Genomic DNA, 25,142 nt, shown 5'->3' on the forward strand with positions numbered 1-25,142 from the left:
GATTTAAAAAACTAAATCGAATTATATTAAAAAAAATCCATTAGAAAAAATAAAAAAATTAGTTTGGTTTGATTTTTAATTTAAAAATAAAATAAAAAATGTTAACTATTTATTTTTTAAAATAATATATAATTTTCTCATGTGTGAAAATATTAAATTTATATCATTACAATTTTGCTTTATATTGATCTTAAATTTAAAAAAAATATTTTAATTTGTTTTATAAAGAATAATTGTTATTGTATCTCTGTAAAATTAAATTGAATTGGACCAATATATATAATTGTTTAGTATAATTAATTAAATTTTATTATTACTAAATAATATTTTATTTTTTATTAGAAGTATGGTGGAAATTCAATCAGCAATTTTAATAAATAACATGATGAACACAAATTTAGTTAAGAATTTATCCTAGTTTTTGGAATTTTTACACAATTTTTTTAGACTTACCTATCTCGGCTTAAAATAAAATAAAGCACAAAACAACAGTAAACATCCCTAAAAAGAATATTTGCTTTTTCATAAATTAACAACTTTTGTCCTTTATGAAATTTAACAAGAATCTAATTGATAAACAAAACTGTTGGGATGTTTTTGTTCTTTTCTTATAGTAGAAAATGGGGTGGAGATTTTTACACTCCCTCCATTTATAATTGCACTCCAAAATTTAACAGATAGACTAATATATCCCTACTCTAGTGTCTACCGTTTTTTGTTCCACCCCTTTTTTTTTTTGACAATCAAAATGCAACTCTTAATAAAGGCAATCGGAAAGTAATACATCATTCAAAAAGTACGGAGGATTACCCAACCATACTTTTCGTCCTGGCATAGAATTCGTGGCTCGAGCAAGCTTATGAGCAACACGATTCGCAGAACGATAACCAAAAATAACCTTAACATCAACTAAGGTATTTAACAGACTAGAACAATCTAATAACAAACAAAGTAACACAGAAGTTGGGCTAAGCTCAGATTTAAGGAGCTGAGCAACTTGTAAACAATCAACTTCCACAATAACCTGATGCTTCCCTTCGCTTTTAATCCAGGATAAGGCTTCTTTAAGAGCCCAACCTTCAGCTATCACCGGAGACAAACATTCAGATCTTGTATTAGTTAAGGCAGAAACCCAGGCACCTCTATGATTCCTCTCCACTGCAGCACAACCTGTTCTTCTATCTGGGCCGAAACACGCAGCATCCACATTGACCTTCACCCATCCTACAGGCGGAGCAACCCAAACCGAATCACCACCTTCAAAAGAATTATTCAGCACGTCCCTCATAGTAGCCTTCTGAGCACTCTGCCATTGAAACAGGACATGACTCGCCCTATTGACCACAACTTTAGGAACGTCTTTAACATTATTCCAAAGAACATTATTCCTCGCCAACCAAACACTCCATAACAACATAACCCATAATTGTTTCTTTTCTTCATTCATAAATCTGTCCATCCACAAAAAGAAATCAATGATAGAATGCCAAGCTTGATTACTAGTAGCTACACCGATCAGCAACAAACACTTAGAAACAAAGGCACAATTAATAAAAAGATGGGGCACTGTCTCAGCATTATTCTCACACAACAAGCATGAGCCGGGAACATCACATTTTTTGGCCGTCAGAGCATCTAAGGTTGGTAACCAGTTTCGCATCCCTCGCCACAAGAAAATTTTGCACTTCTCTGGGATCTTACATCTCCACAGCCACGTCCAGAACTTTTCCTCCCCCACACCCCTATTACTTTTATCGCCGAAAGAGATTCTATAGGCGCTCTTGACAGAAAAGGTCCCCCGCAACTCAGGTTGCCAAATCAAACGATCCTCTATATGATTATTAAGCAGCACAATCGACCTAATTAAGACTCTATCAGCCTCACAAAAAGCTCTCATCACCTTCTCTTCATCCCACACCCTACACCCATTCTCAGAAGTAATAAAAGACTCTACCTTGGACAGCTTACACTCCTCAGACATCTCCGTTTCAACCATACCAAACTTATCATTCGGAATCCAGGGATCCATCCCAATCCTCACAGAATCACCTCTTCCAATTCTCCATCTAACACCCTTCCTGACTATCTCTTGGGCAGCCATTAAGCTCCTCCACACATAACTAGGATTAGTTCCTAGCTTAGCGTTCAAAAAATCAGCGTTAAAAAAGTATTTAGCTTGAAAAATTTTACAAACTAACGAATTAGGCTCATTTAAAAACTTCCAGCCCTGCTTACTCAACATAGCCAAATTAAAATCTCTTAACTTCCTAAAACCCATCCCTCCTAGATTCTTAGGAAGACAAAGTTTATCCCAATCACTCCAGCAAATCCCTGTCGATCCCTCCCTCTTCCTATTACCCCACCAAAAAGCATTTAAACTTCTCTCAATGTCCATACAAATACTAGAGGGAATAAGAAACACGTTGAAATAGTAGTTTGGAATAGCTAAAAGCACAGATTTGATTAGCAGCTCCTTACCTGCAGCTGAGAAACACTGATGCTTCCAACTTTGAATCCGATTCCAAATCCTGCCCTTTAACATACCAAACACAGCACTTTTATTCCTCCCAATCATGAAAGGTAAACCAAGATACGTCCCGTCTGTACTCATATTACAAACTCCCAATACATTCCTGACTTCCTCCGATTTATCATTTTCCACATTGCCACTAAAGAAAATGGAAGACTTTGAATAATTAACCATCTGACCAGAGCACCCTTCATAAACACTCAAGGCTTCTTTAATCTGCGTTGCCTCCGAACGATTTGCCTTAAAGAACAATAAGCAATCGTCAGCGAAAAAAAGATGCGTAACCGAGGGAGCTCTTCTACACACTCTTAAGCCACGGATCAGACCCATTCTTTCCTTATTTTGTAACATCAGACTAAGACCTTCTGCACATATAATGAAAAGGTAGGGCGAAAGAGGATCGCCCTGCCTTAAACCTCGGCCTGGAACAATTGGACCAACTTCAGTCCCATCATGAACCACAAAGTACCTCACTGTTGTTATACACTTCCAAATCAACTCACTAAATTTCTCCCCAAAGCCAAAAGCTAACAACATCTTTTTAAGGAAACCCCACTCAATTCTATCGTAGGCTTTTGCCATATCAATCTTCATTGCTGCGAAGCCATCCTTCCCCTGTTTTTTCCTTTTTAAAAAATGCATAGCTTCAAAAGCTATCATTACATTGTCTGTGATGGATCTACCTTGCACAAAGGCACTTTGGCTGTCAGATATAATACTTGGCAAGCTACCTTTCATACGACCTGCCAGAATCTTCGATATAATTTTGTAAAAGACCTTACACAGAGAAATAGGACGCAAATCACCCATCTTCGAAGGATTTTTTACCTTTGGAATCAACGTTACAGCCGTATCGTTCATCCCTTCAAAGCTCTCCCCTGTCTGAATAAATCTGTTAATGGCTCTCACAAGATCATTTTTAACAATAGACCAGTAAGTCTGGTAAAACGCTGGAGTGAGACCGTCCAAACCTGGAGCCTTATCTCTTTGCATACTAAAGACTGCTTGGCGAACCTCATCCTCTCTCACAATAGCCGTCAGCAGATCAACATCTTCCACACTACTCCCTGTTACAAGGTTCACAATGCTATTATCTTCACTAACAGAGGACGTGAAAAGGGACTTAAAATAATCAGTGATATGGCCTTCAAGACCCTTGCCCCATTCAAACCAATTTCCTTCAACATCCTGTAACTTGGTGATTGAATTCCTCTTCTTCCTCGAGGAGGCCGTTCTATGAAAGAAACGAGTATTGGCATCTCCTGATTTATACCAATAATTTTTAGACCTCTGCCTCCAGTACATATACTCTTGATTCTGGACATGGGACAATTCTTTCACCGCCACATTAAAAGCTTCCACACCGCCCACGTCTCTCCTCCATCTAAGATCAGAAATTGAGGCTTTCAATTCCTTAATCCTCTTATGAAATCTCATAGCTTTGTTCCTCCCCCAAGCTTCCAACGCCATCCCCACACTATCAATCTTACCCTTGATGGAATCACTAGGGCTACCAAACCAGTTTTCCTCAACTAACCCTTTGCAATCCTCTTCATGAACCCATAAATTTTCAAACCGAAAGCGATATTGTTTCCTCCTAACGATGACATCAGAAAGAGAAACATGAATGGGTAGATGAACCGAAAGCGATATTGTTCCACCCCTTTAAGTTCTAGTATTATTTATTTCTTCAAGCTGCATATTCTTTAGGAATTTTGCATCACAATTTTATAATCTTTCCTTAAAGGTGTATATAATTATTTCTTAATAATGAATTATAGTTCAATTTTTTATATATATGTTATACTTTTAAATGAAATTTTCATCATACAATTTTCATTATTTTAAATATATTTTTTTACATATATATCGTTATTTATTCAAAAAATAAAACTAATTTACATTCATCAACGGATATATTTTATTTTATTTTTAATATTAAATTTAATTACCTACCGATAATTCATCAGTAATATACTCCATTACCAACAGATCGAGTTCATTGATAATCTATCTCTAATTGCCGACGGTATGATTTGTCGCTGTTTTCTGACATACGTTATATGTTGGTAAATATCGTTAGTAATATGCGCGTAATTATTTACCGACAGTTATCAACGACCTTTAGTTTCCTGATAATTTGTCGGTACACACAATTACTGACAAAACTTTATGAATTATCAGCGAATATGTTTGTCGGTAATTATATTGTTTCTAGTAGTGCCACCTAAAAAGCAGATAAAAATTATTTGTATACAATTGAGTTAAATAATAATTGTCTTTATTGTATAATAATAAATTATTTTTATACATTTGAATATATAAGTTATTATAAAAAAAAAATTACTTACAATTTTTTTTTGAAAATATGTATCCTCAATGTTAATTATATGAAATATTATTAAACATTAAAATATAGTCAACTTATTTTAATTAAAATATCATAATAAAAATTTACCATTTAATTATTAACATATATATGTTATTAATATGAATAATTAACTGTTGTAGAATGGTGAGAGTAATACATAATTAAAATTTAAGTAACAATAGAAAATCTGTAATTAATAGAAACAAGTAATATAATTTCTTAGAAAAAAAAACTAATAGAAAAGATATGGGTCCTTTATGAAGCTCAAATTCTAGAATTGGTAATTATTGCATACTGTAATCATCCTGCATGAGGGTAGATTAGCCAATATAAAAATGTTTGGAGCGCAGTTATAAATTCTAGGAGCGCAAAAATCCGTTCCCTAGAAAATGGGTTCTTCTAAATATAATGTTGATCGAATTTATTGGCGAGGTTCATAAATAAATTTGGAATTTCCCGTTTGTTTTTGCCCCACTATGCGATCTCCATCAATCAAATAGAAAGTTAAATAGCAATAAACTATAATTTAAATGGAATTTAGATAATAAATTATCTGATCGTGAATTTAAATCCTTTCAAAAGCGTTTTTTTTTCTCTGCAATTATAAAAAAAATCCAAAATTTAATATACATTGCTATACTTAAAATTTTACTGAGGTTTTAATTTTGAAAAATAAATTCACTGAGTGCATTTTCAATAATTAATTTTAACAATATAGTCGTAAAACAAATTATAAACTTCCGCGTGTTTGTAATATTAAAATAAATTATCAACTTTGTCAATTTTGAATAATATCATTTTTTATAAATCGAAATACTAAATAATTTTTTGAATCCCTCGACTTCTCTAGCGATTTTCAATATTTCACTCAGCAGATTGTTGATGGTCTTTTTGTATAGTATTTTCAGAGTTGCTTATTTTCGATCGACTTTAACAATGAGATTTTGAGGTTTTTATCTTTGTTTTAAAACAAAACATCCTATTTTCTAGAATGAATTCTTCATAATTCTTATTGACATAGAAACTTTATCATATTATAAATTATTATAATTTATTTAGAAAAATTACTCGTGTATGCACATTGTTCTTGTGTATGGAGTGGAAGCAACAGGTGCATGAGTGCAGCAACGTTAGCATGCAAACCCACAAATTCCAAATTCAAGGAAAAAGGGGTATATAAGCATCAATGATATATAGTGGAAAACAACTTAGCCCCTCGTGATATTTTAATTTCATAAACACACTTAAGACGGGTAAAATAGGCCTCTTTAAGTAGCAAAGTTCAAACCTCAAAAAAAAAAAAGTAGCAAAGTTCAAAAGAACGTTAATTTGCAAAACATGTGCATATATGGAATATTTATTGGCATAATAAAATTATATACTATCATATTATCATTCAAACACCATCAATATTAATAATTATATAAATAATTAAATTAAAAAAAATACAAGAGTCAAACTTTTAAGATAATTTACGACATCATATTTTTCACCGCTTCTCCTCTATCACCATTTATGATCCTCCTTCCAGTGGCGAAGCCACGTTAAGCATCTGACCACCTCTTACAAAAATCATTACACTAAAATTTTATATTGATTAGGTTAATATATATTTATTATATTTTTTGTAATACAAGCTGACCTTTTTATTTTTTTATTTTATACTAAACTATAAAATATGACTCCCTTTAAAATAATTTATGGCTTCACCTCTGCCTTCTTTTATTGTTGCTTTTTTTGGAAGAGTAGAGGGAAAACAACGGAGGAAATAGAACTGCAAAATACTTTTACAATTTAATCATTTTTTGTCATTGCAATCCGTGTTTCACTTCATTGGAAGAGTGGAGGGACAACAATGGTACGAGTAAATTAATTTTATAACATTAAGCGATGATTTAAAATTAAGGGTTAAACTGTTTCTCATTGTATAATGTAGGGGTATATTTACCCTTTTTCCCAAATTGAATAATGAAAGGTCTGATTTCGTGAAGGAAAGGCAAACTGAAGTAAAATCAAAAATAAACCTCGCAAGCAATCCAAAGAAAAGAGAGAGAAAAAAAGAGAGTAGGTAGTGCGTTGCTTTCATAAAGCGCATCATAGCCTTTGCCCAATCTTTTCTGCTTTTATTATTTTTTTCTGCATCAGTCCTATCACTTCTTTATAATTAAATTGGCCCCACATTCTCTTATTACTTTTATAACCGACCCCACCCACTTCATCCATTTGATTATTGCTTTGATAATTTAATTATTTTAATTTACATAGAAATAAAAGAAGAATAAAATAATTGCTAAAATACCCCACGATAATCATTGTATCAGTTTTAATTTTAATTTTTCTATTAAAAAGAACTGTGTACTGACTGACCCATATAAAACAATGTGCTTAAAAATGCCAGCATTTCAGTCTATTTTTGTTAAGGCTTCTCTTACAAATTTGCAATGATGCTTTGGTACTCATTTTCTATAAACTTAACTTATAGGTCTAGGCTAGGCAATCTTGATTAGGGCAACATGTTGGATTTATGATCTAATTCAATTTTAGTATTAAATAGAATATGGATTACAACTTATACTAATTTTTAGAATGAATTTTTAATTTTCAAAAATAATATTCTTTTGGAATTGTTCCCTATCCATCTGTTAAATATTTGTTGTTACTTGAATCTGATTATAATATGAATTCAATTCATATTGATTTACTATTGGGTAATTTTATTTTGTAGGAGCATTTCTTTTCGAATTTAAGATGTATGTGCGTTTATATTTATAGTTTTTCATCCTTTTTTATAATCTATTGACCAATTGTAGTTAACGAATTTAAATTTGAAGATATTTTATTGAAAGCATATCATATTAGTTGTCATTTCTAATTTAAATTTTAGTTTTGTTAAAGTTACTAAGTGGGTATTTAACTCATTACATTCTGATAATATATAGTTTAAATTTTTAAAATGTCTTTTGGAGGTGATTAGTGAACGTAGATATTTTAGAGCAAGTATGAACTTATTTCAAAATAAATAGTTATAGTTAAAATGGTATAAATTTTGAATTAATTTTATTAAGGTTGTGGATTTGATTCTTCTTACAAGCACTCTTTCTTATAATTAAAAAAAAAACTTATATGTGAGCAATTTCTATAGCTGAAGATTTATGACAAGATGGTTCATATTTTGTTTGTTTTGCAGAATTAACTTTTTATTAACTTCTAACTAAAATATTTATAATATAAATACTTTATTTGTCAATTTTATTCTTTAATAAATTTGTGTTGCTAATTATTCTTTTATATTTTAAAGATATTTTCAAAATAAAATTTTATATTTATAATTACATATTTATGAAATGAACTAAATAAAATTTAAGCAGTAAAATATTCCAATGTTGATAATTTTATAAATTAACAACCAAAACTTAATGAAACTTACCATGATCACATTTTACTCATTGATCTAACTTTACAATAAAAAACGATGTTGAAAAAAGCTAATAAAGTAAAAGTTCATCCTTATTGTATTTCCACATGATTCGTGCTATAGAGTCCAGAGTTTAATATAGGTTAATCACCAAAAAAGTCCCACTTTTTATCCCCTTTTCAAATATACCCTGACGTTGCAATTTTTTTAGTTGCATCCTAATTCATATCTTTGGTTTTCAAATCCACTCTCAAGTATTAAATTAAACTCTTCTCTATTTGAAATAATTTAAAATAAGTCATCCATTTTTAACTTTGTGTGCGGAAAAAAGTTCAAACAAGTACTTTATAAGAGTTTTTATGAATTTTTCCCGAGTGAAAAAGAGTCCAATTTAATTTTGAGGGTGGAATTGAAATCCAAAGGTGTGAATTAGGGTGCAGATGACAAAATTGCAACGTCATGGTGCAACTGAAAAGGGTTAAAAGGTGGAGGGTTTTTTGGTGATTAACCTTTAATATATGATGTCTCCCATAACCAGCTCCGGAATCATAATTTCTTTTCCATCCGAGCTTAATCTTTAATTCATTTTCGACCTTTTAAATGGTATAAGCGCTCGGCAGAAAATGTAAAGATCGTGGGTTCAAATCCCCCACAAGCGCTCCCCCTCCCTAATTATCAAAAAAAAAAGTCGGGACATGATTTGTTTTTAATTCAATATTTTGTTTTTTGGAAATTTCTATGAAGCAATTGCTATTAGCATAATGACCAAAATTAATCAAAATTATCATAACAAAAATAATCTAATGGTAAAACTATTAGAATTCTAATTGAGAAATTTAGTTTTCATTCTTCATTTCTCATTGCAATAGAAAAAAAAGTCTACATTATCTGAGTATGGTCAAGCAAGAGATCATTACTGTGGTCAAAAACAATATCCTCTATGACATTCAAAAATCCATATGTTTTATCTCACACGTGTGATAGTATCTTCCTAGTTTATACCTTATCTTATTCCTATCCTACCCCCTCGGTCAAAATTACACAAAAACGATATACACTATACTAAAATTACAAATTGTGTGACCCATTAAATGATTTCACGAGCCAAAGTTTTTTTGAGGTAAAAGAGGATTCTTTTTCAGTCTTCTAAAAGAAATTAAATTTTAAAAAAAATAAACAGCATATCACGCCGTTCAAGTGTACGTTTTCAGCCTCCTACCACTCACGGCGTTCGAGACGGCACGAGTCACTGCCGTCGTTTACATCTCTGCCCCCTCCTCTTTTTCTAATTTCTATAATTAAACAGTTTTTAAACTAAATGATTAAATTAAGAAGAAAAAGTGACTGTCCTAAAAAGTTGAGCAAATAAGAAAATAAAGTTTCATATTCCTAATTTCCTATGTTCCCCTCTGCAGAAACAATGCTACATATTCTTTTCTTAGAAAACTAACTGAATTTTTTTTATTTTTCCTCTTTCACTGTACAAATAAACAAAAGAAATCAGATTTTCTCAGGTGTATCTTCCAATTTATGTTCATAATATTAGCAAAATTGTAATAACATAAGTTTGTTTTTCACAATCTACGCCAATTGCAAAAGCTTGATTAGAAATAAATTAATCTAAAGAAAAAAAACTGCTATTAAAGTCTTACCATTATCTCATTATAATATTTTTTTAGGATATATAAAATATTTTCATTTTTTCATTTTTTTACCCAGAAAATTAAAAAAAAAGTCCAAAATTTTTTATGGTTTCTCTTTAAGCAGAGAAGCTAATCCAGTCACCATTTTCGTTCCTCTACCTACACTCTTCGGTTTCAGCGCCGGCGGCTGCCAAGTCACCTTCTCATCTTTTACTTTCCCGTCAACATCCTCCTCATCCAAAATTGTGACTTTTAACGACGAAGAACATGTCGAATTGGCATCCACCGGCGGCTCCGGCGCCGGCGACATTTTGTCACCAAAAATCAGCTCAAATTCGCCACAATCATCGCTTCCAGCTGAATACTCATCATCTTTCACGTTTTCCGGTATCAAAACGGTGTCATTCAATCTGGTGAAAGGAGATAGCCATTTAGCACGCATATACTCAGCTCTTCTCCACGGAGGAAAATGCATTCCTTTCTTCTTCAAACTCTGTTTAGCCGCCTCCGATACAATTGACACAATCTGACCTAACCGATCCGATTTTCCGATGAAAATGTACGGTAAAGCTTGTAGAATAGCTTTATAAGCACCAGTTGATCGAGCCACTTCAAACTCCGATCTGAAGTCAACGTCGATCAGAATTCTCTCGCCGTCAATTATCACATCTACATACTCATATTCCCCTGTAAAAAGCATCACCAAAACTCATTTCAATTTTTTTTAAAAGTTTGTTGTCCTCGACCAGTAAAAATAAGTTAATCTCGCGAGTTTATTATTACCTGCAGGGTGTGAAGCTGACTTATCCCATTTAGATTTACAAATTGACGAATTATAGCTCAGAGATGACAATCCATCGGCTACAATTTTTCTTAAATCGTCTTTTTGTTTGCAGTTTTTATTTTTCTCCACGATCGTTGCAGTATCAGCTAACAGGTTGCGTTCGGCAACACTAGCGCACAGAATTAAGCTCTGTTTATCAACAAATTACACAGACGTAAATTTAAATTGGAGGAGCTAAAATTTGTACTGCAAGAAATTATTTTATAATACTTTGTTACTTACCCTAAGAATATCAGAGGCGTCGCCAAATGATCCGTTGTTAATTGACTCACCAAAACAATTGCCGAACACGTCAAATTCATCATCGGAGCTGTCGTTGTTTTTCCCGTTAAAGCAATTACATCGGTGTTTGCCACCGCCGCTGCGAAATGGTTTCTCGTTACACTCCTCGATGTAATTCTGCACCATCTTGTCGAGACAAACGGAGCTAGGCTCAAACTCAGTACCTCCTCCATGTGGAACCACCACTTCACCACCGCCAACATTAGGTTTTTCCGATGAAATTCTGAACTGACGGTCAAATAATCTCTTGAGACGCGATTTTAAAACCGGCTTAGACGGTTCAGCTCTCACCGGATTCTGGAAGTCAACATCAATAACCGGTTGGATCTTCATAGGAAAATGCACACCAACACTAAACGAGAGAGTTATTGACTGCTAGTTACAGGTCAAAACGATGCCGTGTCAGTCAGGCTCCAAATTTTCAGAGCTATATCTAATAGTCTGCACAGACTCATAGACTTACACAGTGACTAATCAATGACGATCTCTACCAGTCATTTCGAATTTTTTTCACAAACCGCATGCAAATTTAACTCTGCTTCAAATTAAATACAATTCTAATACTCAAAATTTATAATCTATAGACAAAACTTTTTTCTCTCTATAAGCAAAAATCCGGTACCTAGAATTAGAAGAAAAGAATGGAATCTTTTCGTTTTCAGCTTAGGATAAATTCGTAGAAGACGTGGCGAGGATGATCGGAAGCACGGACATTGCGTGTAGAAACAGAAAATGTAGTCGCCGGAGTTTTCATTTTCCGGCGAGATTTTAATCGCCGGTTGGTAATTAAAAAAGAAAAGGAGATAAAATTATTTATCTGGGAAGGTTTGGTGTTATTTGGGTAGAGAGTGGAGGAGAGAGAGCGTTGAAGTTGGAAATGGATGGGGTTGAGGTTTTTATAGGGAAACGGCGTCTGATAAAAATTGCTGACTAAGCAATTACTCTGCCACGTAATATTCCGACGTGGCCGTTTTGATCCCCATCTTGAGGTTAGCTGACATGGCAATAGTGTGCAGTAGCATACTATAGTGGCACTAGCACGCAGGCAGTTTTTTCTATGACATTGATGGCACGTGCCGGTAAATGAAATCGTGGGCAATCATGATTGGCCTTGGTTAATTGGAATTAAATTACGATTGTGTCCTTCCATTATGGCGCAGAGGTTACGGGAATACGTGAAGAGGGCAGATTCGAAATTTGAAAGAAAGTGGAGGGGAGATATAGTAAGTTAAAGAGTGAAAGTGCGGTGTTGGTTTTTATGTTCCTTTTAAGAGGTGGAAGCCTTACATTTTGTGACACGTATCATATAGGTTAAAAATTGCAGTATCAGTTACGTTTCTGCTTTCGATTTTTTTCTTTTATTAAAAAATTAATCTTATCAGTATTTTTCTTTCTTTAATATTTAACTAGCATACTATCCGCGCGATGCAGCGGATTTATAATTGACATTATTATAATTAAAATTTATTAGTACTTTTATTGTTAAATTAAAATAATATTTGTATTATTAAGGCTTATTAGTTTATATTTTTGATAGAAAGTCTAATAGATTTTTTAGGTTAAAGAATGTAATTATTAATAAAAAAAGATTCTATAAAATGTAATGCCAATTTTATCAGTATCATCCTTCATAATTATTTGCTTTCCTTAAAATTTGTGAATGTAGAAAATAAAATATGTAAAATTAATGACAATTTTATAGAAAGAAGGCACAACCTATTTTTAGGTCTCTGATCTATTTTATTTTTTATTAATCTTTATATTTTTATATTTTTATTCTCGTCAACACCTTATGTAAATTTTGTTATTTATTTATGGCTTAATTTCTTAAAAAATCCACACCTTGCACTTTTTCTTCGTTTATACCTTGACCTTATAAAAACACAATTTGTACCCAATTTTGAGTTTTTATGTTTCATCTCTACCCAAAAGCATTAAATTGTACTCTTTTCATTTGAAAAAGAGTTTAAAAAATACTTTTTTCTATTTTAAAAAATACAAAAAAATCTTTAAACTTAAAAAATAATCAAATACATCCAAATAATTAATTAATTTTTTTAATTTTATAAAATTATTTTTAATTTTTTTGTCGGAAATATTTTTTAAAAAATTTTAAAATTATTATTATTATTTTTAATTTTTTGAAGAAAATGGTATTTTTATACTATTAATAACATTAATATCTAATTAGTAAATAATTTAAAAATGAAGGATTGTTTTAAACTTTTTTTCAAATGAAAAGAGAACAATTTAATGCTTTTGGGTAGGGATGAAACATAAAAACTCAAAATTGGGTACAAATGGTGTTTTTATAAGGTCAGGGTATAAACGAAAATAAAATATAAAGTGGGGTTTTTTTTAAGAAATTAAGTCTTTATTTAATCATGTTTAAAGTTTATTTTTTGTTTACTTAGTCCAATAGAAAATAAAAGCATAGCGAAATTTGATTGTAGAGGAACGAAGTAAATATTTTTTTTAGAAAAAATCAAGTAAAATAAAAAATTAAAACTGAAAAAAATCTAAAGATGGATTATGTTAAAAAAAAAGTCGTCTCACAACTAAAATAAATAAAAATAAAAATAAATTTCATTATTAAGAAATTTTAAAAGTAATTGTGAATAACAAATATTAGAGATTTTTTTTAGATGATGACTCTAATTTTTTATTTTGTTTCACCTTGTAATTGTTTTGAAATAAATATGTCACTCCTTACCATAATACACAGTACAACTTCATCATTAAGGGTCTAAAAATAAGTTTTCCATTTTTTTTGACGTATTAAAGTATCTCCAATACAATGCTAAAATGGAGTACTAATGCCATAATTTAGCAGTTAATCTTAAAATGCATCTCCAATGTAGTGCTATAGTTTGTGCTAAATTTAGCATATGCTATATCACGTGCTAAATTTAGCATAAACTATAGCATATGCTAAACTATAATAACCAATAGTAATTCATTATTAATTACAATTTTACCACAGTTATTTTTTTGTATTTATTATATTAACCTATTTTTTTATTTTTTTTATTTTTTTCATTTTAAATTTTGTGCTTCTATTTAATTTTACGACATCGATTTGATTTTTTAATAGTAGACCATACATCAATATAATAAAAAAATATATTATATTAAAAAAATATTACATAAATTTTAGTTTAAAATATTTAATTAAAAAACTATTAAATAATTAACAATTAAATAAAATTAAGAGATATTAATCCTAATAAATAATTATAACATATCTTTTTAACTTTGTGCATTGGAATAAAAATTGAAATGTTATACTATTTATAGCATTTTACCGTTTTTTCATGCTAAATTTAGTATAAAAAGTAGCATTCCATTGGAGATGCTCAGGCTACAATTGATAGTTATGCCTAATAGCCCGACCCTCTTGTTAATATCGTTCTACCATTTTATGTTTCCATAAGTGCGTTTTGATTAATCATTTACGTCGTTTAGACTTTATGTCGTTTTTCTTTAACTTTAATGTATAGTATAATAATAGTAATTATTTTATTATGCCATAGTAATAGGATTTATTTATTTAATACTATGTTAATAAGGTGTCATAATATTAAATTAATTAAATTATTAATAAATAAAAATTAAAGATTAAAGTGTAATTTTTTATATATAAAAAGATTAAATATATTATTTTTTCACCTAATTTAACTTGTTAGGCGTTGTTAGTAGAGTGAAAATATTGGCAGAATAATCATTATCCAGTTGGTTTTGTTGACTTTGTTACTAACTATATTTACTCTGTATAATTTGATTTGTTCTACACCTATTCTCAGCCCAATGGATTATCAATTTGGTATACCTCAGTTCAGCTTATGTCGTTTCACTCTTAATGTCGTTTGTTCCTTAGCTTTAATGTATACTATAATGGAAATAGATCACTTATATTAGAATATCAATTTTTTTTATCTAAGAAAATCATAATTTAAAATTAGAGTGCTTATCCCATGCAACCGTTGCGCCACGTCATTTTTACAACAAGTCAATGAGAATTTGCGATGGGAAATCTTTTAATTATTAATAACGTAGCACATCTAGTAGGGGCGAAGCAACCTCGCTAGGAACGAACATCACTAAGTCAAGCATTTCACCGACCTGGCAACAATGTCCGACCTTCTTGAAATCATAGAGCGCATGACTTGGGGGGTCACCGGATCGATGGGAGTTCAAACATCATCCGAGACAATCATGCCTGATAAGGTCGGACCAGGAATTCTATCCGGGCTCTGAGTTATATTCAACTCAGACCTAGGCCGAGCTCCGAGCTCCTAAGCCCGAAGGACCGGACCATCTGGTCCGAGCTTTGAGCAACTCTCGGATACAAGAGCCATGATAACTTGACTCCCAAGTTATCCGGGCTTCAAGGTTTGACCGGGCTCCGAGGTCCTGCCCCTCAGCGCTCACTCGTGTACCAGATCCTGGGACCACAGAAGATCTTCTGACAGGTACGTGAGGAATGTTCCCTCTGACACACCTAACAACCCGTGCCTCCCGCAGGGATATTCTACCACGTCAGCATAACTGATTTCTGGGACCACTTGGCTCACAGCCTGCCAGCAAGGCAGGTTTGTCCTTAAACCCTAACTATAAATAGAGGGTTTAAGGACAAACCCTAGGTAATTCTTTTTTCTCTACTCTAAGCACTCTCTTTTCTCTTCTCCTTCTTTCTCTACCTTAAAACCTTACTTGAGCGTCGGAGCGAACGTCCGGTGACCCCCACCGGAGTTCCTTCTGACCTCTGTTTACTTGTGGTGTGCAGGTCGTTACAGTTCGGATTCAGTTTGGTGATTCATCAATTATCACTTATTTTTTTTATCATTAATTTTTCCACATGACTAACGCATAATTGATTTATTTTACAAATGACATGGCGCAACAGTTGTACCTAATAATTATTCTTAAAATTAACATTGACAACAATCTTCTTAAATTTTTTATAATTGAAAAGGAAAATGTTTGTAAGAAAATTAAACACAACGGTATGTTTTCTGTCGTTTATACTAATTAAGCTATCTTTCACGAACAAATAAATAATTTAAATTAAAAATTATTTACTACATATAATTAATTTTATACAAAATTTAATGTATTATGATGAGGTAAACAAAAGTTATTTACTGCATATAATTAATTTTATATGGTTCGCTTGCAATTTACTTTCAATTTACTTATTAGTGGATTTTAAATAGGGGTAATATAGGAAAATTGAGTGTAAAAATTAGTTATTTTTTGAAAGTGGATAAGAATTTTGGGACAAAAAATATATTTTAAAATTGACAACTCTACTGGGACGGAGAGAGTATAATTAATGAGAATATATATATCATTTAAATATTCAAGTAATAAATTACCGCCTATAATTTAAGATAAAAAAATTCAAAATAGTGCCTATCAATTTAGAACGGATGGAGTAATAATTCTATATATATTTGTCAAAAGCTATATTTATTTCGAATGTCTCTTGATAAAGAGTTTCTTGATTGTCAAAAAAATCATGCCAAAATCTAAGTAACACAAATACCGAAATAAGATATTTTGAATTGAAACATAAAAAAAAAGTGTAAATAACAAAAATAAAAGGAATTTTTATAAATATCAAAAGTTTTATATATTAAATTTAATTTATATATTTATAACAATTATCTACTTACATCATTTAAATATCTAAAATTTAAGGTCATAGCAAATAATAAAATAACCTGTAAAAATTATCAATAAAATTGAAATTGATGTTTTTTAATTTTATAAATATTATGTTTTAAAATTTTATATATACATTTATTTTTAAATTCATCAAATCTCATTAAATTATATACATATATGAAATAGTTACATTTGTAAGATTTTCGAGATAATTCAAAAACTAAATTTGATGATCAGACATGGAACATACAATATTCTGCTTGTTTTATAGATCTTCTACTTACAAAAATAAAAAATAAATTATTAACTGTTTCGCTAATTAAGTACAGTCTCGTCCAATTATATATACTCATTTAAATAGTATGTTAGAAATTTATCTTTTTTTATCAAAAAAGTCAACTTTGATACGTGTAATGTAATTTTCAGCTATTTTAAGTGATTTATCATTAAAATTTATTCACATAGAAAGATGATTTGTTTTTAACTTTTTTTTTTATTTTTTAACTAAAATTTTTTAATTTTAATAAATTATATTCAATTATAGCCGGCTATCCAATTTAAAATTTATATATAAAACACATATATTATGTAAGTCAACAAAATATTTTTTTTATTTTGTTCATGTGGTGGGAATAATTGGGTGAAATTAAAGAAATTGGTTAAATTTAAAATCAGGCCAAAAATTTTAACTTTTCGTGGATGAATGTACATATAATCAACAAATGATTAATTTGCACCTTATACTTCGTACAACAGATCAAAAAAGTCCAACCTCGTGACTTTGGTCAAATAAACCCACATTTTAATTGAAATGAATCAATTTCATCCTTTAGATGAGTTGTTAATATATAGTTAAAAAATTTAAAGCTTATATGGCACAATTTTATTGAACAATTTGAATATGAGAGGATAAAACAAGATAAACTGCTAAATTCAGAGTATTTTTTCCTTTAAAATCATAAATTTGGTCTTAATTGTTCTTGTGAGCCAAGTTGGAGAGGTAAAATGATCATCTATTGTTATTTAAATTGCTCTTAACATTCAACAATTGAAGTAAAATATATATAACCATTTTTAAACATAATTAAATTATCTTAAAATGAGATTCCCTATTCTTCATATAATAATTAAAAGTAAGTCCGCCTAAAACACAAGACATGAATAAAATAAATAGGCTTAAGATCACCTGAGTTAGCAAGCTAATCCTGGCTCAATTATAATGTCTTTGTATTGTATTAAATGATAAAAAAATACTACTCCATATAAATATATATATACGTTCAATTATTGAGAAAGCAAGGCATCAAACAAAACTAAAATAAAAAATGAAACAATTTATATGTGAATATAAAACATTATTAAACGTATAATTAATGACACACTAATCGGTTAATTTTAAATTTATATATATGGTGGGGTTTAGTGGAATTAATTACAAGGCTCCACACTTAGTATTAGTATGATTTATGATGATATTGACCCTTTAATTTTAATAATGATATATTTACTTGCCAGTACACGTATAGGACAAAATAACACAAATAAAAACTAGAGTGTAATCAATGTGCATTATTAATTTTCAATTAAATTTACTCCTTATTGCTTCTATTTAATCATTCAGTATCCATTATGGGGTACAAATATTTTGTTTATTGAACTTTCATTATGCTGTTCATTTTGTTGAGATTTTAATTTATTCAATGCTATAGTATATTTTGATAATTTACTCCTTGATAAAGGAAGAAAAATGACTGGTAATTAATAAAACGAAATCGAGTGAAAGTGAGACGATTAAAATTAATAATGTCAAAAGAGATTGAAAGACAATCGTAAATTATTTTGTATTTTAATTCTCATTTATAAATTAATGTAGTTTAAATAAATAAATAAAATTGGCCTAAGAAATGAATGTAACTCATGAAATATTAATCTAAATCTAAAGTAAATAACATTACAACATTTAATGATTTGAATTGGTGTTCGCATATCAAATTTTACCAAAGAAAACTATAAATCTGTATTAATGTTGCAGAAACAATCCAAGAGAGGGACCTGAAGTGGCATTATTAGCTTTGGACTGTTTGTGAAATTCAACTACCGGATTTGATCACTTGACTTGACCCTTGAAATTTATGTACTTAGAGTTTTTAATATTTATTTCTTAATTTTTTAGTAAATAAAACTGATTTGGGCATAAATATTTTCTGAACAATTAAAAATAATACTATTAAGTTGATCAGACTTGGTCAAGTATAATTAGACAAGAAGAAGCTTACATAAATATTCAGTTTGGACCAAAATCTATATCAGCTTGATTCTAGAACTTGATCTAATTTTCTTGTACTTCAAATATTATATAAACAAAGAGATATATTTAAAATTAATTGAATAAAAAATGTATTAAATCCCAAAAATTGTAACAGTATTTTTCATTTTTTTTATAAATTTAACTAAAATTACAATTTCGATATTTTAGTCAAATCAACAATAATTTTAATTTAACTTCACTAACTGTTTTGTTTAATATATATATTTAAAATAATTTCAACGATAGTTTAAGAAAATTTAAATATCTGTTTTTTCTTACTTTAATTTATTGATTTTTAAAATATGATTTTTAAAATTTATAGTAATTGTTGTTAATTTTTAAACTGCTTAAAAATTTCGAATTATTTTTAATTTTTTTTGAAATACTCATTTTTTTGGTTGCTTCATCATTGTCATAATTAAATAATAATATATATTTTTCTTTCGTTAATTTTATCAAATCTTTATTATCATGTTTAAATAAGCTAAAGAAATCCCTGAACAAAATAATATATGTATCATTTTCATTATTCAAACAAATTCTTTAGACAGATTTTTTTGTTTATATACATTTTTATTTGAATAAAAAAGGCCTCATATTTGACAGCTTCAATTTAATTAAGAAAATAAGGAAAGGGACAACCCATTAGGAAATCAAGAAAATATCAATCTGTTAACAGGTTCTTTTAATAAAAAATAATGGAAACGAAAATAGGGATGGGAAACCATAATTCAAAACGGAGTTAAAAATTAAAAAACAATAACCTCATTTTATAATTTACTACTTTTATTACTCTAAATTAATAATATCATTAAAATAAACAATTTATACAATATTTGAACAATAAATAATTGAACAATCAAAGTTATATCAATGATTGTAAAATTTTAATAAATACATTGATATGAGATACTTTTTTTAAAGATAGAGCCATCTTCTTTACTCAAATTGTTAAACATTAGTAGGTCAAATAATATAAACATTAGAAATATTTTATTAAGCCGTGTGTTCGATTTTTTGCATAAACGCTCTCTCTTTTCAAATGTAAAAAAAATGAGTAGTTAGTTTAAAATAGAGTTAATTTCATAAAAAAATCACGAACTTTACACGAATTTTAAAAGTTGTCATATAATACCATGAACTTTCATTTTTTTTAATAAAAGTTGTCATATAAAACCATAAACTTTCATTTTTTTCGAATTTATCACCTATAAATTTTTCGGTGTATTTTTACCTTTCATTTTTTTTCAAATCCGCCGGATTCCGGTGGACACGTCAGTGAAAATACACCAGAAATTGATTTGGTGATAGATTTGAAAAAAAAATGAAAGTTAATGGTTTTATTTGACAATTTTTAAAAGTCGTGATTAAAATAAAATTTCGTATAAAAGTCATAATTTTTTAATGAAATTTACTCTTTAAAATAATTGGATAGTTAGATGTCAAGATATATAATGACAAAAATAGTAGTAAGAGATGTACATAAAATAATGGGCCCCTGCACTTTTGAAGGAGAAAGAAGGTAAAACACCAAAATAAAAAGACTCCATTAAAATTAAAAGCAAATCGGTGTAGGACTCTTCTCTTGCAAGCATGTCTGCTCATTAATAAGAGGACACCAAAATCTAATTTTATTCAATGGTTAAATGTGAAAAAGAAAAATCATAAAATTTAATGTGATTTGTAAATAAATTATGAAATTTAAGATTTAATAAAATTAATCATTAATTTGTATATTTTATAAAAAATTAAACACTGATTTAAGAAAAACGTTGATGCGGATCATAAGAGCAAGTATATTTTGATGTTTATAGCAATATTTTTTACTGAAAAAATAAATCGGTATATATAAATGGGTTAATTGCAAATAAAATTCGCCAATTTTGACCTAATTTGCAATTATAACATAAACTTTCAAACTTGGCAATGTCATCAACCAACTAATTTGTAATTTTGGCAAATAAATACATCGATCTAAAAAAATACTGACATGTAACGTACCGCCATGTGTCGTTGCATGATTAGTCGGTGTATTTCAAAATTTGTGTTATAAATGTAAATTAGGATAACCTTTGTGATTTAATTTGCAATTCACCCTAAATAAAATTGGTAACTAATTTTGTTAAATTTTAAAGTTAATATTATATTCACAAATCACCTGAAATTCATAATTTAATCCTACATTTAATGCTCTTATTGGGTATGAGAGCATTTCAAGTATTTTTTAAATTTATTAATTTTAATGACATATATATAAAGATTTTAATTCTTTTCCTTTTTCTATTTTGTGTACAATACTTATCTCTTTTTATTGTTGTTGTGTTTGAAATACAAATTATTAACTGGATATAGAATAAATAATAAATTTTAACTTAGGTAATATTAATTCATATTATAAATTGTATAATAAAATATAATGAACTGTTTTTTTATTAACATGTTTTAAATATATATATATAATAACTAGTCTATCGAAATATAAATTCTTATATAGACTTTTTTTAATGAATAATTCGTATATACACTTAATCGATGAAAGATGCATGGATCTAACTAATTAAATATTAGAAAATTTTACAAATCTTTTTCTCCATTTATATTCTGCATTTTTATGAACCGGACGGATCTAGTTAAAATCTTCATATTATAATGAATTAGAGATCTCAAGTTAAAAATGTTTGCTATATAAAAATAGTTGTGATGAAGAACATATGACATATTTATCTTGCTAAAGTGTAAAGGTCCAAGAATTGATTATCTAATGTCAATTGTTCTGTTCTTTTTTTTTAGTATCCATTTTCTTGGCAATCAGTTCATTCTTTCTTGGACCAAAGAAAAAGTTGTATTCTCATATCCACGCTATATGACTCGTTTTAATTACAGAAAATGACTATGGAAGATATATAAATGGTTTATCCATATATTGATATTGGTTTACTCACCAATTTGTACCCCATTCAATAATTCTTTTTGGTTTTTTTATCTTTTTATTGACACATCAGACAATAGTTACAATTTAATAAGTGATAACTCTTAAAATGTACATGCCTCTAACCGAGTAACTGCACAAAAAAATATAGTTAGAATGAATCAGACTGTATTAGCCTGCAAAGTACTCTTGTAATAAAATCAGTATTGTGCGAAAAGTTAAAGGTAAAGGTAAATGTTTAAATATATAGAAAGCGATTAACCTCTACTCAATGGTGAAATGAAGGTATTTATAGCGTTTTAATGGCGATAACTGTTGGTCGTGTTCTACCAACGTCCATGATCTCATAATAATCTCACGATCACACTTTATGGGAGTGGGGAAGTGTAAATCGCCTAGGTGATGAACCGAGCTCGCCTATCACATATCGAGCTCGTTTGTTACCTATTAAGTGTGCTGTATTTTGGTTCGCCTAATAGGTAAATATAATCCGGTAATTATTGGTCGGTAACAATAAGGAGGGACAAAAAAATAAGTTAAATTACGTACAAACAAACTTGTAGCAATTAATTACTTTTGGTTAATTTCATGAAAAACATTCATATTGTACGAATTACTAAAGTGAATCTCTTTCCTTTCCCCTCTTTCTTTGGTACTCAATTGAAAGGAAAATCTTACATACAAATATTCCAATATTATTCAACAAGCAATAAGATTTCACTTTGCTCTTTTACATTTTGTATCCTTAATTGTTTTTTAGATTTTGGATTGAAATTTGGAAGATAATATGTTTAAAATTTGTTATACGGTTTTATTTTTAATCATCGTCAATGAATCCTATTGTGGCAATTTGTTTCCCCCCAAAAAAAAACTAAATGAGCAAACTAAAAAAAATTCGTGCTTAATGGAAATAGATCGATCAAACCGGTTAATTTTTTTAATCAAATAAATAATCACCCCCACTCTCATCGCATATACTATTTACTATTTGAATTATGTAGATTAACTTGACATGATCCCAATCCACTTCCTAAAACTTATAGGAGTACTTAATTAGAATAATTAAACCCCAAAGTTTAGTGGAAAATAAAATTATGTCTCATGGACTAGACATCTGTCCTGCACTAATTAAAAACTTGGGTTTATTTGCTTTTTGTGTTACAACTTTAATGTAGCAATACTATTGATGCTACTTTGATGAACTTCTTTTTATGATGTCTATTGAAATTATTGAATCTTTCATTAATATTTTTAAGAAAGAATTAAAAAAGAAACTCATGATCGTTATTTCTTTAAGAACTTATGTTGGGAACATGGGATTGTAATTAGTAGCTTTTTTTGGAGACTAAATTGCTTTAAATTTACAATTTATTGCTTTTGATGACTCGGGCAAAAGTTGATGGCTTTAAGAAAATTTGCATTTAGTTAAATTAAATACTTTTAAATTTCAATGGTTGAATTAAGAGGAGAGGTCCTACATTCATAGTTTGTGATAAGCATTTTAGTGACTTGAAACCCTAATCTTCATGTTATTCTTGTACTTGCCTTGATCATGATTTCCCCCAAAACCTATCTTGAGGCTCTTAGCATGCTTTTTTTAATCAAATCGGTTCTTTTTGTACAGTATGGCCCAATATATAAAGTTATGGTTTCGATTAGTTTGGTTTGAGCTGGACAATTATAGATTTATGCGGAACGATAAAATCACTCAAAATATATTTAAAACCACTCTAAAGTCATTCTCAAAATTTGAAATCGATATTTTAAATTTAGAGAGAATGAGCCTTTACCATTTAATCTCAAAGCAATTTCACCCTCATTTTTAATTGCTTTAAAGGTGTATATTAATATGCTCAATTTCAAGATTATTGTTATCATGAAAGATTATTTTCGGATAATTCAATTATATATAAATCATTGTATTTGCTACCTGTTTCATTGATTTGTTTACTTCTTTTAACACAAATATATATATTACCCCAAAATAGTTACCCCACAGAAATTTAAATAATTTGATTGATATTAATCTTCAATCACATCAGAAAGAAAAATTAACCAAAATGTGTAAACTGGTTTGCAATATTATAGGACCGACAAACTCATAAACATAAGCCTTATCTTAATATTTAACAAAACCTATCATGAGGTTGCCCTTAATATAGCAAGCAATCTAATTATGATAATTGATTAAACTACTACTAGCTTGCATAATCATACATTTTAGCCAAGTTAATTGCTTGTATAAGATGTAATTAAAATATCGTTTTATAGTTGGAACCCGTTTAGAATATCTCATAGAATTACAATAAAAAGGGGATATATTAAGTAACCATCCCTCCAATTTTATTTGCTACTTTAGATTTTCACACATATTAAAAACATATTAAATGTTATAGATATTTATTTTTTATATTCTCCATTTTTATCTTAAAAATATGATATAGTCAAATAAATAATTAATTTTACACATTATTTTATGTATCAAACTCATTAAAATTTAAAATAGAATACAAAAACAACATTTTTTCAGGACATCAAAAATTTAAAATGACAATAAAATAGGACGGAATAAATAATAACTACTTGCTCTATTCTGTTTTAGATATACTTTTCTAATTACTTTATTAAAATAATTAATAAATTTTAATTTCAACGATACATTCTTTAAAAAATTGTTTTTAAAATTTTAGTTAATGAAGTAGAATGAGTATTTATTGACATATTAGCTTTTAGTACAATAATATACATTTATCTTTATTTTATTTTTAATATGTATCTTTTCACAAGGTAAAATGATAATTAAAAAAGAACATAAGGAGTAATTCAAAAGCATGTATGTATTAAATATACGGTGGTAAAATGTGTTATATATATACAGCATGAAGGGTATAAATGTTAAAAAAAGAAAAGAAAACGAAAAAGTGAAGAAGCTAAGAAGTTGAGGAGTGTCATTGTCCATGAATTGATTAGAATTTGAAGAGAAGAAGAAGGCCTATAAATAGTTTGTTGACAGAGTGGTCCTTATTTCCTCTTTGAAATGTGTCTATACTTCCTATGGTTGCAGTCCAGACCCCATCATTACTTCTCTTTTCATGCATTCATTTGCCACCATCACACCTACTTGCTATTCTTTCATCATATATTTTGAAA

At 29.1% G+C, this 25,142-nt stretch overlaps 1 protein-coding gene across 1 annotated transcript; it reads right to left on the reverse strand.

The window, feature by feature from the left end:
- Positions 1-9,951: 9,951 nt before the first annotated feature.
- On the reverse strand, positions 9,952-11,965 carry LOC126669171 (uncharacterized). The gene is made up of 3 exons (XM_050362559.2): positions 11,026-11,965; positions 10,743-10,932; positions 9,952-10,646 (listed from the first exon to the last, which is right to left on the reverse strand). The coding sequence occupies exons 1-3, from the start codon at positions 11,416-11,418 to the stop codon at positions 10,063-10,065; spliced, it is 1,167 nt and encodes a 388-aa protein (XP_050218516.1). The 5' UTR covers positions 11,419-11,965; the 3' UTR covers positions 9,952-10,062.
- Positions 11,966-25,142: the final 13,177 nt, after the last annotated feature.

This window comes from Mercurialis annua, linkage group LG2 (assembly GCF_937616625.2).
Source record: "Mercurialis annua linkage group LG2, ddMerAnnu1.2, whole genome shotgun sequence".
NCBI classification, from domain to species: Eukaryota; Viridiplantae; Streptophyta; class Magnoliopsida; order Malpighiales; family Euphorbiaceae; genus Mercurialis; species Mercurialis annua.